The 22,631-nt window shown below is 37.8% G+C and overlaps 1 protein-coding gene across 9 annotated transcripts in view; it reads left to right on the top strand.

Moving 5' to 3' along the window:
• MGMT (O-6-methylguanine-DNA methyltransferase) overlaps nt 1-22,631 on the top strand; it is a 234,604-nt gene that overhangs the window by 189,266 nt on the left and 22,707 nt on the right. For all 9 annotated transcript variants that reach the window (XM_087964304.1, XM_087964309.1, XM_087964308.1 and 6 more), the window contains one exon: nt 14,980-15,119. In XM_087964304.1, coding sequence (XP_087820430.1) covers nt 14,980-15,119 — 140 coding nt within the window. The remainder of the gene's footprint in view (nt 1-14,979; nt 15,120-22,631) is intronic.

The following is a 22,631-nucleotide window of genomic DNA, read 5'->3' as shown; positions in this document are numbered from 1 at the left end:
CTTCAAATCTCAACAAATAAATGCTCTGTCTTACATATTGACAAAAAATCAGAAAATAAAATACAAGCTGAATAGTCAAGACCTTGTTGATGATCCAAGTTCTGTAAAGGACCTTGGAATACTCATCTCTAATGATCTAAGTGCTAGAGCCCACTGTAACTACATAGCCAAAGAGGCATTAAGAGTTGTTAACCTAATCCTACATAGCTTTTTTCTCTGGTAATATCACACTACTAACTAGAGCATACAAAATATTTGCTATATCAATACTCAAATACAGCTCATCAGTCTGGAACCCACATTATGTGTATGATATTAACACAGTTGAGAAAGTCCAGAAATATTTCACAAGAAGAGTTCTCCACTCCTCTACTCATTGTAGAATACCTTATGCTACCAGACTTGAAATTCTAGACCTAAAAAACCTTGAATTACGCCATCTTTGGTCTGATCTAAGTATGGGATATAAAATCATACATTGCAATGACTTACCTGTCAATGAATACTTCAGCTTCAACCATAACAACACAAGAGCACACAATAGATACAAACTCAAGGTTAACCGCACCAAACTTGATTGCAGGAAATACGACTTCAGCAACAGAGTGGTCAATGTCTGGAAGGACATACTCTGCCTGACTCTGTGGTTTCTTCCCCAAACCCCAAAAATTTTAACCTTAGACTGTCTACTATTGACCTCACCCCTTTCCTAAGAGGTCTGTAGGGGGTATGCGTAAGCGCACCAATGTCCCTACCATCCCTGTCCTATTGTTTCTTTTATTTTCTTATGTACCCATTTCTTGTATTCATAACTATGTATATACTTATACCTGTTATCTTGTAAACGATTGACAAATTAATTAATTAATTAATTAATTAATTAATTAATTAAAAAAAATAACGTGGCCCCACACTCATAAACTTCCTGAAAACATGGCCTATAAGAATTAAATGTACAGAGCAGCATGATTTCCCCTTATTATATAATTTTAGTTTTTGCCCCATTTGCTATTTTAAATAATTTTAGTCTTAATCTTCTGTTCTATATTTAAGCCAGTTGATTTCAGTTGGTGAGATAAATTATGTAAATAACTAAATGATGGTTAAATTAGAGAAAAAAATTCTGTAACTTCTGCCTTGAGAAGTCATTAATCCATTGAAAATGGCTTAGTAGGCGATGGGTCTAAATTGTTAATGTTTTCTCAAAAGTAGTCATATTTGTTTAAGACTCTCAAGTAATATATTATGAATCATTTTTATGAAATTATGATCAAAGTAGGAGACCCACATTCACTACAAACTCAAATTTCATCTTCATAGCTTTTGAGCAGAGAAAATAACTGTTTCTGTCTTTTTAAAAAAAAGAATGGACTCTTACATCTCTGCAGCATCCATTGCCAGGTAGATTTATCTACAATGTTAGAAGCAGCAGGAACACAGTCAGAGGTAGAGTTAGGGAGGCAAGTAAACTTGCCAAGGGGAAGAGGAATAAAAAGAAAATAATGCAAAAGAAAATAGGTTATGGAAGCCTTGTATAATTTCCATCTGTATCTTAGCATATGACAGAAGAAAAATTGTGCTCTGGTGGATGGGAGAGCTTGAAAGAAATTGTCATTTGATGTTTTATTTTATTTATTCCCACCTGAGTCATGATGCAAGGATTTTCTATTAGACTACATATCATTATCTGTAATTGAAATATCCTCAGCATCTTCCTGATATTCAATATTTGTCACCTATCTAGTATTGGAGATTTTTTTTAAAAAAAAACAGTAACTTATGTAGAAATATTATCCATGTTTGCAAAACAAATCTGGAGAAAGTTCATGAGAACGACTGGCTCTTCACAGTCCCTAGCATTGGTCCATGGAATAAGGAAAGCAGGTGCCCCAATGATCAGGACTCATGCTACTGTACTGAAGAAATTTTAATCATTAGGTAACTGTAATGAATTCATACATAAATAGAGCCCTTATTGGTTATAACATAGTACATCTGGACATTTAGCAGATTATGAGTCCATAGATTCTACACATTTTGAAGGGGTTTCATATATTACAAACATATCATGCTGTATTGTCTACTCAAAATACAGTACTGAGACTAATGTTTTTATTTTGGAAAATAAAAGGGGATACTGAATTGCCAAAATACAGATACATAGATTTAGTTTCAATAGCTATAAAGATTGTGTGTAGTCAAATTTGCCAGTTTTAAAGGTAGCAGGATTGCTGTGGGCCGATTGTGGTCATGGTTTATTCATCAGTATAGTATATTGAGTATGCAAAGTCCTAAACTATTTTTTCCTAGTTTGGTGCTCATTAAATGGGATTAGAGTGATAACTTCCAGATTTTTCAGCAGGATATCTGGAAAGTACCAGGTTGAGGTTAATTACATGTTCACTCGCATATAATAGAGTGATGTGAAAGATCTGTGAAATGTGGATGTCCGTTGAACCATCAACTTTTTGCTTTGTGAAATCTAATGTACAAGATGGAAAGAGCAGTGGTCTTGTTGTGCACTTCCATTTTGCTTACCAGAATGAAGAAATCATCATGTTAAAGCTTCTTCTATCGTATAATCTCCAATCATAAAGCTGTTTTTAGCACTTACAGCAAGCCTTTCGGTCAGCCATTTGTCCTAGCCGTAGTAGCTTTATTGTGGAAAAGAAATACTGTACTTTTCTTGATTTAACCTGAGTGTTTTTTCATATATTCTTTATGTGTCTCATGATGAAGGATTCTGTTTCAGAAGCAGCTAATTTTGTACGCTACAAAGAGAATCTCTGTACAACTTGCTCTGATTTCTTATCTACTAATCTATTCTCTAATTAGACTTCAGAAGGTATGTGCATCCCTCCCTTTTTCTGGAAGATTTGAAAAAGTAAACAAGAAGGGGTTTTCCTTTCCAGTGGACTGCAGCAGTTTATAATGCCACATTACCATAGAGTGAGTTACTACAAACAGGTTTCTATTTGTGTACCCGCATAGAATATACTATATTGTAAGAAGATGGATGGATGGATGGATGGATGGATGGATGGATGGATGGATGGACGGACAAATTTCCTGGTATCTACATTAATTCTCTCATGTTAAGTCCACAGAGACTGAATCTAGTCCACTAAAAGCCATTGTCATATATACTGGCCCAGACAAACTTTACAGATTTCCTAAATACAACTTAGTGATGGTGATGATAATGCTACATCTATCCTTCTACCATTTGGCTCAATGGAACCTGCATAGCTGTGATTCAAGTAGCATCCCAAAAAGCATCTTGGATGCCAAGGAATCCATTTCTTTAAGTCTGAGAATAAACAAAGCAACATGGCATTCTCCAAATCTACTATGTATGGGGATACCCTTTCAGCTACAAACATAATAGTGTAATGGCTGCCAAGTGACTGTCTTTTATTTGCTTGATGACTTGTTAATGCTCCAGGATGATCAATTGATATTTCTGTCAGAGGCAGGAAAATGACTAGGGATGTTTCCTTAACAGGCAATTTATCTGCAGGGTGGGTTCTGAGACCCAGTGTTCTGCCTGGAGGGAATGTGGGAAAAAAAAAAACAGTTTGTAGCTTTCGGAGAGGTAACCATTTTAGTCTATTATAGAAAAAAAAATGTTCCAGCAAAAGCAATTAAGGTGACTGTTATTTTTCTTTTGCAAATATTTTTGAAAAATTTAAAGGTAAATATTAACACTTTATTTAAGCTTACGTGAAATACCTTGAATGCAAACAGTACCATCCTAAGCTAGGCTAAACACACCTTTGGTTTCAAGGTGAGGTGAAATTTCTGAACATTAAGAAAAGATAAAAGTGATTAGAAGATATGTAGATGGCAATGATTAGTCTTATGATAACTATCATTCACAAAATAGTAACTTGAGTGATACCCACATTTTAATGATGAAGCAATTAACAGACACATTTTGATTTTAAGGGCATACACGCTGTAGCTTGTATGATGCACCGAGGAACAGAGAGGATGAATTAGCTACTTGCATCATTTCATAAACTGTCCCACAGATCCAGCTCACTTCAGATTCTGTCAAAGATAACTGCTGGTTAAACATAATATTTCAAAAAGGAGAATAACCCCATCCCCTAAGGAATATTATAATTACTTTGATATCACCATTTTATCTTTGCTAAAACATGGCAAGAGTGGATCTGAACTTGCATCTCTTGGTAGCTCAATACTCTAAACAATGAAAATGTCCCAGTGTAGCTACAATAGATGAAACAGATCTACACATCAGTCATTTGGCAGAATGGAAGAAACTAGATGATTTTTTTTTTCAGTTTTATATATTTACAGGGTCACTTATTTTGAATTATTTATAATTAATCCTTGTTCCTCATTAGATCACTTTTTATTCTTATTAAAGAAGAGACCTATGTTTTCAGAATTAGAATACTAGATGATGTTATAAGTGAGAAATGTGAGTGTCAAGACATGATTTTTCCAATGTATTTATCAACCTCCAAAGCTTGAGGTCACATGGAAAACTGATAACGGTTCATCTAATTTTGAACAGATTATATTTATAGATGCAAGCAGATAATTTAGTAATAAAACCATTTGACATAATATCGAGCTGCTTGCTTTAAGCTAATTAATGTATTCACTGCCTACAAGGTACAATTAATGTTTCAGATATCACTTATAAAATGATCTGCATACAACTGAAACTTATAGTATCATTTTGAGCTGTCATATAAATGAGAAAGAAATGATCGGTATGTGGATTTGATTCAACTATTTCACGTGAACTACGGATAGTCCTAGAGTTACGACCATGAGCCAAAAAAATCTATGTTGCTAAATGAAATGTTTGTTAAGTGAGTTTGCCCCTAACCCTTTTCTTGCCATAGTTGTTAAGTGAATCATTGCATTTATTAAATTAGTAACCCAGTTGTTAAGTGAATTTGGAATTTCCATTGTCTTTGCTTGTCAGAAAGTTGCAAAAGGGGAACACATGACCCCAAGCCACTGCAACCATCATAAGTATGAACCTGTTGCCAAGCATTATGTGACCATGGGGATGCTGCAAGGGTTTTTCGGGTGTGAAAAACGGTCATAAGTCCTTTTTTTTGATGCCGTTGTAATTTTGAATGGTCACTAAATGAACTGTTGTAAGTTGAGGACTACCTGTATGTATTTGACAACTACAGGCAGTCCTCAATTTCCAACCACAGTTGAGCCCAAAACTTCTATTGCTAAGCAAGACATTGGTTAAGTGAGATTTGCCCATTTTACATCCATTCTTGTCACTGTTGTTAAGGATATCACCACAGTTGTTAAATTAGTATCACTTGTTGTTAAATGAATCTGGCTTCCCCATTGACTTTTCCTGTCAGAAAGTCACAAATGATCATCACATGACCCTGGGACACTGCAACCATCATAAATATGAATCAGTTGCCAAGCGATTTTGATCACGGGATGCTGCAGCGGTTGTGTGAAAATGATCATAAGTCCCTTTTTTCGGTGCTTTTGTAACTACAACAAACTGTTGCAAGTTGAGGACTACCTTTACTTGTCTAAAGAAATTATGACATGTAGTCTTGTATATCATAGTCAAAACTCTTTTATATAGTAAATTTCTCACTTTCTTTTATAATAATTGTTTTAGAAAATGCTATTTCCTGCAGCAGTTCTATGTTGCAATAGTTTTTGTTTGCGTCTTGTGCTAGGATTTGGGGAGCAGGGAGTGTTAAGCAGAAAAACTGAACTAGACACGACGGAGAATGAAAAAAGATTTGGATCTCATTCGCAATTTTCTGCATGTTTACTCAGAAATAAGCCTAGATGAGTTTCTACCAAGTAAGCATGTTTTTAAATGCTGCCTCAAGTCATTAGTAAGACATCACTTATGAAAATATTTTTTTAAAAAAATCTACTTTATTTTGTTGAATGACAATTACAAAACAGTTAAAACAGAGATCAGAGGGCTACAAATGCACAATAAAGCTTTACCAGTATCAAAAAGCCCTCCAAAGCCCTTCAAGGCTCATTCTCCCATTTTTTAAACTTTAATTATTTGATGTATGTTTTAACTCCTATTGGACTATAATATTTATATGTTTTTTATGTTTTAATTGTACACTGCCCAGAGCCACTCTGTGACTGAGATGGGTAGCTTTCAAATTCGATCTATAAAACAAACAAATAAAAAACATAAAGTTAAAGCTCTGAAAATATAAGAAAAGTTCACTTCATGCCCCAAAGACATTAGACTAGGGGCCTTACTCCCAGCTGGGATGAACTACAATACTGAAAGATTGCCTTGTAATCCTCTACTGAATGTCATGGGGCAAATAATTTAATCCTAGAAGAATTATTGCTCGGATACCTGAGCAAAGGAGTCTAATACCAATCTTTAAAGTTTGTAAAAATGTTCAGAATAAGATATATTAGAGTTAGTGAAGGAATCAAATTTTGCTCCTGTTGAAGTTCTCTACACAAACTACTGTTCCAGCGAGGCAGGCTCTTATTATGGAATGGCAACTGCTTATTAACTCTACATGAGCTCCCACTGTTCTGTTTTCAGAATTTCCCAACACAGCATGTTCCACATATTAAACCTGCTTAAAATAGATCAGGCTTGCATTTAGCTCTTCCTTGAGTATATTCTCTCTTTGTGAGCTTTCCGTTTTTGTTTTAATCTTGGGGTAGTATTGTATACAAGGAAATAGTAATACTGTCAAGTATTTGTGGCATGCTCTCTCTAAGCCTTTGATCTATTTGGTTTGCCTCTTGAAAATGTTCAGGCTTCAGCCTCTCCTTTTCTGAAAATGAAATGAATGGTGAGAAATATGCATACTTTTCCCATATATTGTTTCTGTGTAAAGAAAAAAAAATCCTCTCTTTTTATGATTGTTCATTCAATGTGATGGAAAAGAGAATGTTTTCAAATAAACACGAGAGGACAAAAGTATAGGTGCAAATGTCGGTAGTGAAATATAGGACAGGTTTTTATATTTGCTTTTGATGTGGAATAGCTGATGCACCAATTCTCTTTTTCTTTGTAAAATCATTACTCTTGCTTTCTACAGCCTCTGTGTTTTCTAAAATTCAAATGAAACCTTAAGCGAAGGCATATTTTTAACATACATAAAAGGGGATCGTGACTCCTAGATTTGATTCTTACTGGAAAATTGTGTTAAAGATGGCAAAGTAGCGGGAACTATTTCCATCAGAAAAAAATGGCCACATCATACCGAGTTTTGTGATACCACAGTTACGAAAACTAGAGAATAGTATATGTGCAATTTAGAATTTGGGAGATCCGGTTTCCATAAGCTGAAATAAATGTTGTGTGGAATCCTACAGACACATATCTCAGGTTAAAGGAAACAGAAAAGGGTTGGGAACTGATCAAAAGTATCTAGCAGAATTTTACACCAATCCCATGAGGAGAAAAAATGAGAAGGTGGCTCAGTCAACTATTATGGATGCATAAGGAGTGTTTGATTGAGATAAGAATTAAAAGGGATGTGTTAGGGAAATGAAATGTAGATGTAATCACCAAAGAGATGCAAAATAGTTTATTTCTGAAAAAGAGTTCATCAGAAACAAACAAAAGGAACAATAACTTTTTTTCGGTTATATCATAGTAAAGAGTAGAAAACAAAGAGTAGGCCTACTGTTCAGAAAAGGTGATTCATTGATTTAAAAAAATGGAGACTAGACAAAATTCTTTGACCTTGCTTTGGGCTTCTCCCCAAAGGCCAACCTGATGCAATTAGATCTAAGAGAAGATAAAAAGAAGAGATCTTTAAGAATCTGAAGGATTGTCTTTCCAGAATAGACAATGGGTTTAAATTACAAGGAAGCAGATTTTGACTGGACATCAGGAAGGAGTTCTTGACACTAAGAGATGTTTAACAGTGGGGGACTTAAATAGAAGGTGAGGGTCTTTTTTCAGCGATGGCATTAATAGTGTATTCCTAGTACACTAGTACCTGTGGTGGCGCGCTAGTGCAATGATTAGAATGCAGTATTGCAGGCTAATTTTGCTGACTGACAGCAGTTCGATTCTCACAGGCTCAAGGTTGACTCAGCCTTTTCCGAGGTCGGTAAAATGAGGACCCAGATTGTTGGGGCCAAAATACTTACTCTGTTATACTCTTAGAGAGGGCTGCAAAGCACTATGAAGTGTTATATTTAGAATTTAGAATAGCAGAGTTGGAAGGGACCTTGGAGGTTTTCTAGTCCAACCCCCTGCTTAGGCAGGAAACCCTACACCACTTCAGACAAATGGTTATCTAATCTTTTCTTAAAAACTTCCAGTGTTGGAGCATTTACAACTTCTGGAGGCAAGTTGTTCCACTGATTAATTGTTCTGTCAGGAAATTTCTCCTTAGATCTAAGTTGCTTCTCTCCTTGATTAGTTTCTACCCAGTGCTTCTTGTTCTACCCTCAGGCACTTTGGAGAATAGTTTAATTCCCTCTTCTTTATGGCAGCCTCTGAGATATCAGAACACTGCTATCATGTCACCCCTAGTTCTTCTTTTCATAAGACTAGATATATTCAGTTCCAGCAACCGTTCTTTATATGTTTTAGTCTCCAGTCCCCTAAGTATCTTTGTTGCTCTTATCTGCATTCTTTCTAGAGTCTCAACATCTTTTTTACATCGTGGCAATCAAAATTGGATGTAATAGTCCAAGTATGACCTTACCAAGGCATTACAAAGTGGCATTAACACTTCATGTGATCTTGATTCTATCCCTCTGTTTCCCCCTCAGCCTAGAACTGTGTTGACTTTTTTGGCAGCTGCAGCACACTGCTGGCTCATATTTAAGTGATTGTCCACTAGGACTTCAATATCCCTCTCACGGTAACCACTATTGAGCAAGGTACCACATATACTGTACCTGTGCATTTTGTTTTTCTTGCCCAAATGTAGAACCTTACTTTTAAGTCTAAGTGCTATAGATATTGATATTCCTGAATTTGTTAACAGATTGAATTACATCATCTCAGAGGTCCTTTTCAGTCCTTACATTCTGAGAGCCTGATCAGAAGGTGAATCATCATATAGTGATCCTTCAAGTATTTATGCATTGGCAATATACCATTCTTGCAGTTCTCCCATTTTTAGAATCATTTTTAAAAATTGACAGCTAGATTTCAACATAAGATTAGGCTAAACCATAACTGTATACCCACAGTATTATATTGCTGCCTGCTCTTTTGAAATCGTTTCCCAAACATGGTGTTTTTATTTTTTGATATATCTAACATCAATATACAATAGTATAATCAAAATATTAATTTAGACTATCTCCCATAAATTTCCCAGCCTGGTTTCTTCTCAGCCAGCATGAACATAACTGAGAATTATGGGAATTACAGATTTGGCATTCTGTAAATTAGCCCATTTCAATTACCTTGGTTCAGTAATTATTGCCTGTATTGTTTCCAATTTTGCCCAATTGAAGGTTATAAATAAACAGGCACAAGAGTTCTATTAGTATATAATTTATGATTATTTAGTTCTATTACAAAATCTTTCCACCTGAAACTATTGTTTTTATGTTAACAGCTGTTATAAAGTGTGCTACTTTAGTGTCCAGTTAGATTTGCTACGTAGGAAGAATCATCGTCTAAGAAGACTGCAAAGGCCAAGTGAAAGAGAAGGCAGTAAGGATGCCAAGATCTTAGGCTTCCACAGAAGCAGGATATATATATATTGTATACAAAGACTAGAAAGATTAAGTCAGAGAGCAGACTAATAACAAATCAATTTCTAAAATAAACCATCAAAATTCATCCTGTAAGGCATAGTCCATAGCTAAGTCAGGAAAGAACCATAGAATGGAATTGGAGAAATCCACTCTAACCATAAAGAGTTGGATTTTAAACAGGCCTTTCTTAAAAAAAAAAAAAAAAATTACAGTCAACAAAATCTTATTGCCTAAGGAAACTCTCCTAGCAATCAGCTCGTAACACAACTCTGTGTGCTAATGAACCCAAAGCTGTTAATATGGTTTCTTCAGTTAAATTGATTCATGAATTTTGAAGAGAACATTATCTAATGAATTTTCTTTGAATAGAAAGCAATTAAAAGGACAAATCAGTCTGATTAACCCCAAAATCACCCTAGCGCCACAAATGGTGTACAGTTTGAAATTATATCATAAAGGAACTAGAGCAGATTTGCTATCTCTCTGCCCTTTTTAATCCATGTAAATTAATGAACAACAAAGTTAATTTCTATGATGACCCTTTCCTAGTATCACCTGGATTATGCTGATATTTAATTTGCTTAACGTTATCATAAAGGCTAAATGGATTTTCCCCCCCCACTGGTGAGTATTATGCTATTCATTTAAGAAGTTGTTATTATTTAAAACTAATATATATATATATCTGGATTTATTTAACAACGAAGAATGCTTTTCTAGAGTAAATATAATGTAACTTTTTTTAAATTTAAGCACCAGCACATAAAATATTTTTTTTGCCCCAAAAATTTCATGTGAAGGCTTCAGAAGAAAATATTGCTATCATTTAGCATCAGTGTTTCCCTATCTCCTTAATTTACAAAAAATCCTTACAACCACAATTAGTACTGGAATTTTGCTAAATGATGAAGTCATTAAGCAAGTCATCACATGACCAGACCCAGTGTTACCATGGTTGTTAGGTGAATCACATAGTTGTTAAGTGAATTGCATGGTCATTAAGTGAATCCAGCTTCAACTTTATCGGCAGCCACCTGACAGGATGGCAAATTGTGGCCATGTGACCACAAGACACTGCAGCCATTGGTAATGCAAGCTGATTGCCAGGTGCTCAAGTTGCAATCACTTGACCGTGGGGATGGTACCACAGTCACAGCTTTGAGGACAGACCATAACTTTTTTTCAGCACCTTCATAAATTCGAACAGTTGTTAAACCAATTGTTATGGATTCCCTGTAGAAAGTTAAAAGAGATCTGGGACAGCAAATGAGAAGAAGATAGGAATATATTATGGAACAGAAACGTACTGTTTATTGCAGATTTTAAATCCTCAAAATACTCCTCCATATAATGCTTTTCTATGTGCCAAAGCATGGATAGCCCACTTCTTGTTTAGCAGGTACTACCGATATTCCAACAAGCTTTGAGTCCATTGTTTTGTTTGAGTGACTGCCATAAAGGATGTTATATTGTAAATTGCTTTGTGTGTGTTTTTTTATTGTATTATATCAAACCATGTACACTGTCTGGAGCCCGTATGGATTTTTACGGGATACAAATAGCATTAAATAAATAAATAAATATTCTTCCTTTGCTGAGAAGATCAGCAAGTAGATTACAGCATTCCTTCATTTAGGAATCCCTTTTATGAAAACTTTCCAAAAGTTGGTGAAAATGCAGCTCTTCTGGAGAGTGTTTAGGGATTAAAAAGTTCTTGCAATTTGTGATTCTGTTCTGTCTGTCTGCAGTTGTTTTAATTCTCTGGGCTATGTTTTACAGTTGCAAGCTTCCAGGAATATACGATGACCTACAAATCTATTAAATAAATAATTCTGGGCAAAATAATCACACAAGTCTCCTCTGCAGCATATTCACTTGGACACTTAAAACATTCAGCCCTGAGAAATGAGAAAACCCTCCCACGAAAGCAGATCTTACACAGCTCTTGTTAATATCTAAAATCTCCCTCCCCCTTCTGTTTCTTATGTCAAGAATCAGGCGCAGACCTGTTTGCAAAGTTCTAAGCTATGGTAACACAGTATAGGCAGTCTCCAACTTACAACAATTTGCTTAGTGACTGTTCAAAGTTACAACAGCACTAAAAAAAAAGTGACATATGACTGTTTTTCACACTTATGTCCATTGCGGCATTCCTGTGATCACATTATCAAAATTTAGAATCTTGGCAGCTGGCTCATACTTGTGATAGTTGCAGTGTCCTGCAATCATGGGGTCATCTTTTGTGAACTTCGGACAAGCAAAGTCAATGGGGAAGCCAGATTCACTTAACCATCGTGTTATTAACTTAACAGCTGCAGTGATTCACTTAACAACTGTGACAAGAAGGGTTGTAAAATGGAGGCAAAACTCACTTAGCAACTTTCTCACTTAGAAACAAAAATTTTGGTCTCAATGATTCCCATAAGTCGCAAACTACCTGTAAAACATGCTATTACAGCCAGGATGGTCTAATGGTTAAAGCAACAGGCTAGAAATAAAGAGTCTATGAGCTCTAGTTCCTCCATAGATATGAAAGCTAACTGGGTGACTTTGGTCTGGTTAGTCTCAGCCTAATCCCACTTCGCAGGGCTATGGTGGTGGGAAAAAATAGGAGGAAGGAGGAGTATATTGTGGGCTTGCCAACTTGAGTTACTTATAAGTTCAATAAAGGCAGGAAGTAAATAAAACAAATAAATATTCCCATCTTTCTATTATCAGATCATGCCTGGTCACCAACAGGCAATTTTTTCATTGCCACAGATGAACGTCTCATTCTACGGCAATCTACAAAGATTGTTTCTCTTCATGCCTTATTAACAACAATATGAAAATCAAGAGTAACTAGGCAGCAAATGAATGAGTGTTTTCCTTCCAGTGAGAATTACCCACTCACATATGCAATATATATTGGGAGACACCGTTGCATTTTCTCCTATCTAACATGTGAAATGGTGGCTGGGGGGGCATACAATAATCCAGCCTGCTAGCTTTCTTCCTGCTCAGCTTAAGTTTGAAAATTGGAAATAGAAAAGCATTATAAAACAAGTCCTGCCTGTTATTATTCTCTTTTTTCTTTTCTTTTTTTTTAATTTGACTGTATGCCTATGTAAGCTTGCCATTGAATGGGAAAGCCTATTGTATGCGTTAACAGGATAATTGTACTAGAAATTAAAAATATAGGAAAATCAAAGCTCTGAATGCTTTTGTAATAGTGATCAGTTACTCAAAATGCGCTCTTTAATAATCATGAATTTAAATATAGAACACAATCATAGAACTGATTGCTGTGCTAATTCAAAAGAAAAAATGTTGATGTGCATATGTCATGAGTTCTTTTTTTTAAAACCATAGCCACAGACTCAAGAGATACAAAAGCACTTCATATCCCCCTATATGTTTTGCGGAAAACTTTTTATTTTACAAAACAAAGGTATTTTTAAAAAGTGGTATGGAAGACTTACAAATGTGTTTTTGTACACACCTATTATTATCTCTATCCTATACACTATTCTAGTACTATTAAAATGATTCCTCTGTATTATACACTGTTTTTCAACCTTGGCAGCTTTAAGATGTGTGGACTTCAACTCCCAGAATTCCAGCACAAACTTCCAGTGTCACCTACTGACAATAGATTTGACTTGGCACATCTGGTAGGATAGGAAAGCATTTTTCAACCTCAGCAACTTTAAGATGTATGGACTTTAACTCCCAGAATTCCAGTTTGCTGGCTGCAAAACTCTGGAAATTGAAATCTACACATCTTAATGTTACCAAGGTTGACAAGCTCTGCTCTATACTATACTATTACTGTGTTTCCTCTATACCAGTGATGGTAAACCTTTTTGTTGTGGTGTAGCAAAAGTGTGCTCGATAGCGTATGCATGTGCCGGCACCCATAAATGCAATTCACCACCATGCGTGCGCAACACCCCCGCCCCACCCCCATACCTACACTCCATATGTGCATGCCTCAGCCCGTTTGAGGCAGTTTTCGCCCTCCCAGAGTCTCAAGGGAAGCCACTGCAGCCTCGGGAGGCTGAAAACAGGACCATTTCGGCACTTCCGGTATTTCCAGAAGGCCCGTTTTTTGGCCTCCCAAGGCTGCAGAGGCATCCCTCGAGCCTCCGGGAGGGTGAAAACAGCCTCAAACAGCCCAAAAATCAGCTGGAAGATGCGCGCATGCACAGTGCAGGTAAGTTTGGTTGGGGCTCGCATGCCCGTACAAATGGCTCTATGTGCTACTTGTGGCAAGCATGCCATAGATTCGCCATCATGGCATTATACTATACTCTATACCCTATACCCTATACCCTATACTCTATTCTACTCTACTCTACTCTACTCTGCCCTACTCTACTCTACTCCACTATACGAAACTATATGAAACTATACGAAACTATACTATATTATTCTATATACAGATAGTCCTCAACCTATGACCATAATTGGGACCAGAATTTCCATTGCTAAAAGCGGCAGTTGAAAAAAAAGAAGCTCTTTTTTTTTTTTTGCCATGTTGTTAAGTGCATCAGAGCAGTTGTTAAACTAATCATACAATTGTTACGTGAATCCGGCTTTCTCCCATTGACTGTGCTTTTTGGACACCAGCTGGGAATGTCTCACGTGGCAATTGCATGACTCCAGACACTCAACCATTGTACATACATGCCAGCTGCCAAGCATCTGTGTTTTGATCATGAGACCCCAGGGATGCTGCAACAGTCGTAAGAAACGGTTGTAAGTCACCTTTTTCAGTGCCGTTGTAACTTTGAAAGGTCGCTAAACAAGTGATTGTAAATCGAGGATCACTATAATATACTATTATAATTAATGCTCAATGCTGTTGGTATTATGCATCAATGTTTCCTTCTTACAAAGCTTGTTCTGTCTCCTCTGGGATTTCTCCTGCTTTTTTTCCTTCTCTTTTATGTCCAGCATGAAACACTTTTCTGTACTGTGCTGTGCTTTGCTAGACGTCTGCATTTCTTTCTCTTCTGGACATTCCACGAAACCCCTTTCTGTCCTTCAGCTGTTGCACTTCTCTCTAGCAGCCACAGACCTCCCAAATTACATCCTCTTCCATACCTTTGTCAAGGTTTATACACAACTCTTCATGCTGGCACTGGAGGAAATGACTCAAATGGGACAAAGGTACCTGCAATTTTGGCCAAGCAACTTGTTCTTCCAGATTTAAATGCTACTTTTTTTTTAAGCAAGTAATGTCTCTATCGATGTGTGATTTCTTCCTTTTCGTTTCTTCTGCTTGCCTTCCAGCTTCATTCACCAGAGATGTGTTGTGGACCCTGCTGAGAGATGTGAAATTTGGAGAGGCAGTTTCTTACAAGCAATTAGCGGCCCTGGCAGGCCACAGCAAAGCAGTCAGAGCGGTGGGTGGAGCGATGAGAAGAAATCCTGTAAGTCCATGTCAACGTTGAAATCAACTTGATGGAAGATGGTGGGTTGGGATGGAAAGCTTTGTGGGCTAAATGTCATTAGATTAAATATATCTGCTGCGAAAACTACTCTGCTATGAGTAATAAGGTCAGTAAGTGTTTTTAATCAGCATTAATGCATAAAACAATTTAATATGATTTATTTCCCCATCATTTATTTGAAATGGGGGCCATGCATTTATTTTAATGCATCAAGTCCTATGGATGTGACTCATTTTCTTTTTATTATTTTTCTTCTCCTTTCCTTTTTTAAAACAACAACAACACAAGACCAATATTTTACGGAAGGAACTGTTCTCTTTGTGAGCAAGATTTCCTGTTAGGCTATAGCCGGACTGTAAAGGTTTGGAAGGATCACTTTTTTTAATCACCTAAAAAATATGTCTCGGTCTGTGAGTTCCTATGGGGCAAAAGGGCAAAATATCCTCTGGATTATGAAAGGAACATATTTGACTTGGGTTCCAAATAAGATCAAGTTCTGGATATTGAAATCCAGGTGTGTTCCAGTCTCATTTACCTCTTGAATCAAGGTATGGGTCTGTTTTCCGGTGTCAAGACACCCTAAAAAAATGGATGAGCTTCACCAATTTAGGCCATATCAAGTGTAGTGTTTTAGTTGAAAATTCAGGGGAACATTTCTAAAAGACTTCAGCTATATTGTCCTGTCGGCTGCCCATCTTTGCTTTCTTTGAAGCTCACCAGCAACTGCCATATCCAGGAGGAGGAGGGGGAGAGTGCTGCAGGTGTGAAAGAATGCTGTGGGAAATTGGGGCGATATGGACACTAACAGGAACCACAGGTGCTAAACAGAGCCATCTTCCTGCCTTCAAGGACACCGGCCCTGGGAAAGGAATTTACAGCAGCACCTGAGGCTCTGGATTCCCAAAACATTGGAACAGAACCTGATTGGGCTACTCCCACAGGAGGGGAGGTTTTGGACATTGGGGATTGCTTTCAATATATGATTTTTGCACGTTTTTTCTTCAGAGCTTGCCTCACTATGCTGCACTCAGCATCTCTAGTAAAAGTACCTTTTCTCTAATACCTATGGAGTCAAAGGTCATTTTTTCCTAGGGAGTAAGCTGTGGCCAGTCTGAGAGTTCCCATTAGTGGCATATTTCCAGTATTGCCTATTCTGTAATTCCTAAATCTCATCTTCGCCTGAGAATTGATTGGTATTTATGACAGTGGCCAATGCAGTTAAGTGTGAAGTTATCTAGGTACTAGTACAAGGCCAGTCAATATTGGTGAACAGTCAAACGAGGACATTTTATGTTCCACTGTTGCTATACTTTGCCTGGAAAGTAGTCCAAGTAGCTCAATTAATCCTGAGTTTTACAGTCTTTTGAACTGTGTACTGGTGTTACAGCTAATGGGTCATTGATATCCAACTATTGTGTTGCGGCTGCCTGCAGAGCTGGCAGCAGAGTCAGACAGTGGGGAGGACCATGGGCCAGTCCTGGAGTCTGGGGAGGACTCGGACGAGGGATCTGTGTCTGACACAGAGATGGGGCCAGGGCCATCTGAGAGTTATGTGCTGACTCCAGAGCCTCCAGAATCTGACATCAGCAAGGCAGAGGAACAGGGGGAGCCTGTTTCCAGTGCATGCTTGTGCAGAGCTGCCAGAAGGCAAGAACAGTTAAGACAAAAGGGGTGACTCGGGAGTAAGGCTTGGAGATGATTACCTCCCCCCATAAGACATAAAGGAAGAGGAAAGGGACATGAGCCTTTGCAGGAAGCAATTTTGTTAATTCTGGTCGGTTTAAAATCTGAAGCTCTGTTGACTTTGTGCTCCGTTTGGCCTTAGTACAGCTAATTGGCAATTTAGTCGCTGGCAGAATTTCAAGGGAGATAAAAGTGAGTGCTTATCAGCCTTATCCCGAATGACTGTGGCAGGATTCTGTTGGACTATTCATAAACTGTTTGGGACTCATTACGGGCTGTGAAAGCATATAATTCACAACCATTGAAATAAAAAGGGGGGGTTGGGAACAGCGTGTGATTGTTACTGTTTCAGGAAACCTTGGTCAGAACACCAACATTCATTGCTTTCTTTACAGAAAAGGCAGCTATAATTTAACACAAAATTAATCAGTTATGCTGGAATTTATTTACTATACCAGATCTCGGGTCAAGACATTGAATATTTTTCTTTTTTTAAAAAAAAAATTAAAAGAAAATGATGGGGTTTGATCCAGAAACATTCCTGTAAATGGAAGGATATCTTCTATCCAAGAGAAATAGTGGAATGGTGGTGGGTATAAAGGTGAGGAAGTTTACTAATTATCTTTTCTCCTTGTGTTCTGTGGCTCAAAAAAATCCGCTCCAGAAAATTGGAACTCCACTGGAATAGCATATGTCCCTTTTCCTGCTTTGCTAGATTGGTAGGAGCAAGCATTGAATCTAATCCATATTAAGCGCATGATTGCATGATTTCTCCAAAGCATGGTTATATAGCTGATGGTCCTTTAACTAAACTTACCATAATCTTGCTTTACCTATTAAAGGAAAATGAGTAGAAATATTTGTACCTGTTAGTGTGGATTTGTGGTAGACTTAACATCTCTACCAAAAGCAGCTTTTAAAATATTAATTATTACCTTTATTGTCAGAGTACAACATGTGTAGAATGAGATTGGCTGAGCCTCCCTTTGTGCATCCCACCCCCAACACAACTCACAGTGAGGGCAGAAGTCCCCAACCCAGTCCCAATCTTATTACACTATGTGACCTTGTTGCACAACACGCTGGCCCTGCAAGTCTATCATACTATGTTGACATGAAGTTATTTTCCATTCAGAAGTCTGACAGCCCACGGGTAGAAATTGTTCTTCAGCCTGTTGGTGTGGCTAGCTATACTTCTATATCTCCTACCTGATGGTAGGAGACTGAAGAAGTGCTGAGCGGGATGTGAGTCGTCCCTGAGAATTTTCCTCATTCTTCTAAGGCAGCGAGCCCTAGCAATGTCATCTGGTAGTATCAGGGAACAGCCCAGGGTATTTTGTGCTGTGCTCATCATCCTCTGTAATGTCTTTCTATCCATGGCTATCAAGCCAGCATACCACACCGTAATGCAATATGTGAGAACGCTTTCTATTGTGGACCGGTAAAAGGAGGTCATCCGTCATTGTTCCATTTTATTCTTTCTCAAGATTCTAAGGAAATGGAGTCTCTTTTGGCCTTTCTGGCCACCTGGGTTGTGATGGTTTTCCAAGTAAGATCTTCCCTGAGGTAAACTCCCAGGAATTTAAAGGAGGAAACTCTCTCCACACAGCCCCCCTCAATGTAAAGTGGGGCAGGTTCCTCTCCTTCCAGAAGTCTAACACCATCTCCTTTGTCTTGCTGATGTTCAGGTGCAGGTTGTTTTCTAGGCACCATGAGGATAATTTTTGAACCTCCTTCCTGTACACTGTTTCGTCTCCATCTGTAATGAGACCCAATATGGTAGTATCATCTGCAAACTTAATGATCACAGTGGATGAGTCAGACAATAGTCATGTGAATACAGGTAAGGACTGAGCACACAGCCCTGTGAGGAGCCAGTGCTAAGCTTCAGGGAGGTGGATATGACAGACCCAGCCCTCACTTTTTGTGGTCAGTCCCTCAGAAAGTCTTTGATCCAGTCACAGATGGAAGAGGGAAAATCCAAGTCAGTCAGCTTTTCGATAAGGATGCTCAGCAGTATAGCATTGAAGGCCAAGCTGTAGTCAATGAAAAGCATCTTGACATAGTTTCCGGGTTTCTCTAGATGGCTCATTACAGAATGTAAGGCAGTAGCTACTTAATGAAAATAATGCAATTATTTTCATTAAATAGGGGCATGTATGAAGCTCTTCCTTGAGTTGGCCTTTTAGAGTTGATGCTTCTGTGTAGTTAAAGGAAGATATCTCTATTCACCAAAGCCCCATCACTCACATAAAATTGCTGAATCAGTTCATTAATCTTGAACAGTTATTTTCAGCAAATCTATACATTGCTTTTTATACATCATTCACAAAATGCACGGCAGCTAGCATATATCAAATGGATGTATTTATAAGTTTTGCCCAAGTATGATTTAATTTGCTAAATAATTAAAATTATATTTTACTGAGATCCTGAATTGTCAATATTATATATATATTTTTTAAAGTTCTTCACTTCAACCATTGCTAATACGCTTTCCTAAAATAAAAGCTGTGTGGAGCTTTATTCTGCAGATCTTGTCTACTTAATTTCTGGAGTGTACATGCTACAGGTCTCCATTTGTAGTCGGGTTAATTCGCATAATTCATACACTGACCTTCAACTTTATGAGAAAGTAGAAAAAGTGCCGGCAGCAGCTGAGAAATGCAACATCTTTGCTTTAAATTATGCCAAGGACATGGTGGAGATGGCTCACCTTTTTGCAGAAAAAAAACCCCTTCAAATAGTTTACAGCAGTTTAGATTAATGGTGAGGGCTGCTGTCCTCAAAGGGAACCCATAAAGTTCAATTAAAAATCTCATTAGAATAGTATAGGAGAATCAAAAAGAAATCATCTGGACCCTTGGGGATTGGGAAATGTTGGGCTGATTAGACCAAGACTATCATAAACGACTCTTCTGTGACTTAAATAAAGTATCTTTAGCAGCCTGCTGACAAAGGTGCTGTGTATAATTTCCCTCCTTCCCTAATTTTACATACTTACATTATCATTCAAGCTAAAACTTGACACAAACATTGATCTAGTATAAGTGAAGTGTGTTGTTCACTCTAAATGTTCCAAACATTCAAGGCTAAATGGAGTAATTGTGCAGTTAGGGGAAGAGTGTGAAGCATTGATTTGGAATGTGCTAGGCACATAAACCTACTTGTGCATTAATTCCTTAGGTGGCTAGCCATAAACTGGAACTCATGCTGGTTCATATTACAGTATTCGTTTGTATTAGAGAGCAGGGGAAGGAAAAGCAATAGGACACGAGCAAGCCAAAACATTATTTTTTGCTAAGTGCAATTTCTGTTGTGTGTTACGACTTGATGTTTCAGCTGTTTCTATTATGGCCTCACTGATCTGTTTCTGACAGTTTGGCAGCTTTCTGTAACCATCCAGTTTATCAGCCAGTATAATAGAATGGTCAATTTTTCTCTGTATCAAATTGAAAACCCCTAACAAGCAGAGCATCAACGTTGTACAACATTGTGTTCCCATCCTCAGACTGAAATTGCTAAATGCCGTTCAAAAGCAATCAATACAGTGTGCAGGGAATATTTTTTTTTTTCCCTCACCTTTTTCTAAACAAACACATTATTGAGGAGTTAGTTTATTCACAGATTGCCATGAGCGTTAATGACCACCCTGAGTGTAGTTCTGCCAGTCACCTAGCTGGCTGTTGATAAAGATTTAGCATCATGTTCTAAGTGTCAGGCCTGTCAGTAGTGCTGAACCATTTGACCAGAAGAAAAAACGCAGAGGGAGCTATTGATTACAGCTTCTCAGTGTCACTTGTTCACCAGGATTTAGGTATTGATGAGGCTGCAAGTGAAAACAAACCCTTTCCCTTGTGGGACTCTAACCCAGAAGAACAAAAGCAAAGTTGGAGAAAATATTCAGCTGGTACCAGAATCAGAGGGATTCCATTATTGATCGAAGGACCCCTTCGTGTTTTTGTTTTTGTTTTAGAGACCAATCTAGGGGGTTGGAAGTTGTGTAGCATTTGAGAAAGAGGCATGTAAGTGATGGATTCGTGTATTGGATGAATTAGATTTCCCAGCATGAAAATTTCAATGGAGTTGTAGTAATATGAACCGCTGAGTTATTGATAAAAATGCATTAAATGCAACTGAAGCTCTAAAGCAAGAGGTTGCTGGCACTGTTTTCCCTCTGAAGTAACCTCAGGGCTCTAATAAAATTTTAGTGCATTTCATTTCATTTCTTTTCTTTTTTTAGTTGGCTAAATATTGTCACCACAATTAAAGCAAAATGAGGTAGTGATCAATAATCTTATACTGCAAACATAATATAGTGCATTTTTAAAAAAATCTCTGTGGCATACAAGGATTCATTCATTTTATTATACCCCATGTCTGGTACAAGATTCCTCTCCTATACAACACAACTACAATTGAAACTTTGTCCGCATGTAGGTGGGCATATCAGGGAGACTTGGGTTGCCTGTGTCTCCCTGCCCCCCCCCCCTTTTTTTTAAAAACTAATTTTATTAATTTTCAAAGACAATACACAAAAAAACAAAACATAAAACATCTTTTCTGAAAGCTGCTTGATCCCGGGTTACATCTCTTCGTACAGACACAAATTCAAATTCATATTCATTTTACATACCATTCCATATCTTATTACCATTTTCCATTTTCTATATAGCTTCTCGCCTCTTTTAACTTTCTTAATTTTATTTTATTTATCTCATCTCAGTTCAAATCATAATGCTTATTATTCTTTGTCTGTTTTTCCAGCTATCTATTTCTCTTTTCTCTTTAAACAAAACTTCTCCTGTACACTGATTGGAGTGTGACGCCTTTAACTCTTTCCCCTTCCCGGCCCCCTTTTTATAGCTGCACTCAGATGCACCCAAGAATGTGTCATTGAAATTCAGTGACATGGTACCAATGTAATACTGCAAATATGCCACCTATGATAATGTTTGGTGAATGAGCAGGGGAACAGGGGGGACCGTGAGTCAAAGAAGTTAACAGTGTAACCACACAATCTAAGTCTGTCCCTTTTTTACTTTCACCCCATAGGTATGCATGTAGATATGGGGTGTGCTGTCTTGATCGTTTTGCCATCCTCTTGATGGACAACTACATAGACCAGAAAATAGTGTTTAAAATATATGTGAACTGCTCTGCAAAAACATTCCTTTTCCTTGTCATAATAAAAAAAAAGAGCATCTGAGTTGTAGACATGAAAGGTGTCTTTGTCAAAACTTTTCAAAATAGTGTTTTTGTTTTGTTTGTTTTAAAGATAACTTTCTGTGATTTAGTGCAGCGGTCGCCAACCACTGTGCCGGGGAACACTGGTGGTCCGCATGAAAATTTTGGTGGTCCGCAGAGAAATGTCACCCCCAAAGCAATTAATCCAGGCTGCACCACCCACATGGGAACACAAGGCTTGTGTCGCTTGCATTGCAAATAACACGAGGTAGTGAGGGGAGAGAGGGAAAGGCCAGAGGCAGGGAACTTGCCCCACGTGCCCCATGCGCCTCACCTGGCCACCGGGCTGCTTCTTTCTGCTTCTTTATTCTTCTGCTTTTGGCTGCACACAAGGAAAGCAGCAAAAGTCTTTCTTTCTCTCCCCCAAATTCTGCCAGAAATGAGTCTTTGGGACCCTGCAAAGCATCCTGCTCCAAGAGGCTACACTGGCACGACAAGTCTCACAAAGACTCATTTTTGGCGGAGTTTGGGGGAGAGAAAGAAGGACTTCTTCTACTTCTGCTGCTTTCCTTACATGAAGCCAAAAGTCTCTCTCTCTCTCTCTCTCTCCCCCTGAGAATG

This window comes from Notechis scutatus, chromosome 4 (assembly GCF_049901735.1).
Source record: "Notechis scutatus isolate UNSWTSFEM ecotype Mainland chromosome 4, rNotScu1.2, whole genome shotgun sequence".
Taxonomy (NCBI): Eukaryota; Metazoa; Chordata; class Lepidosauria; order Squamata; family Elapidae; genus Notechis; species Notechis scutatus.
The sequence above is the reverse complement of the archived record's forward strand: the minus strand, read 5'-3'. Positions and strand labels throughout refer to the sequence as shown.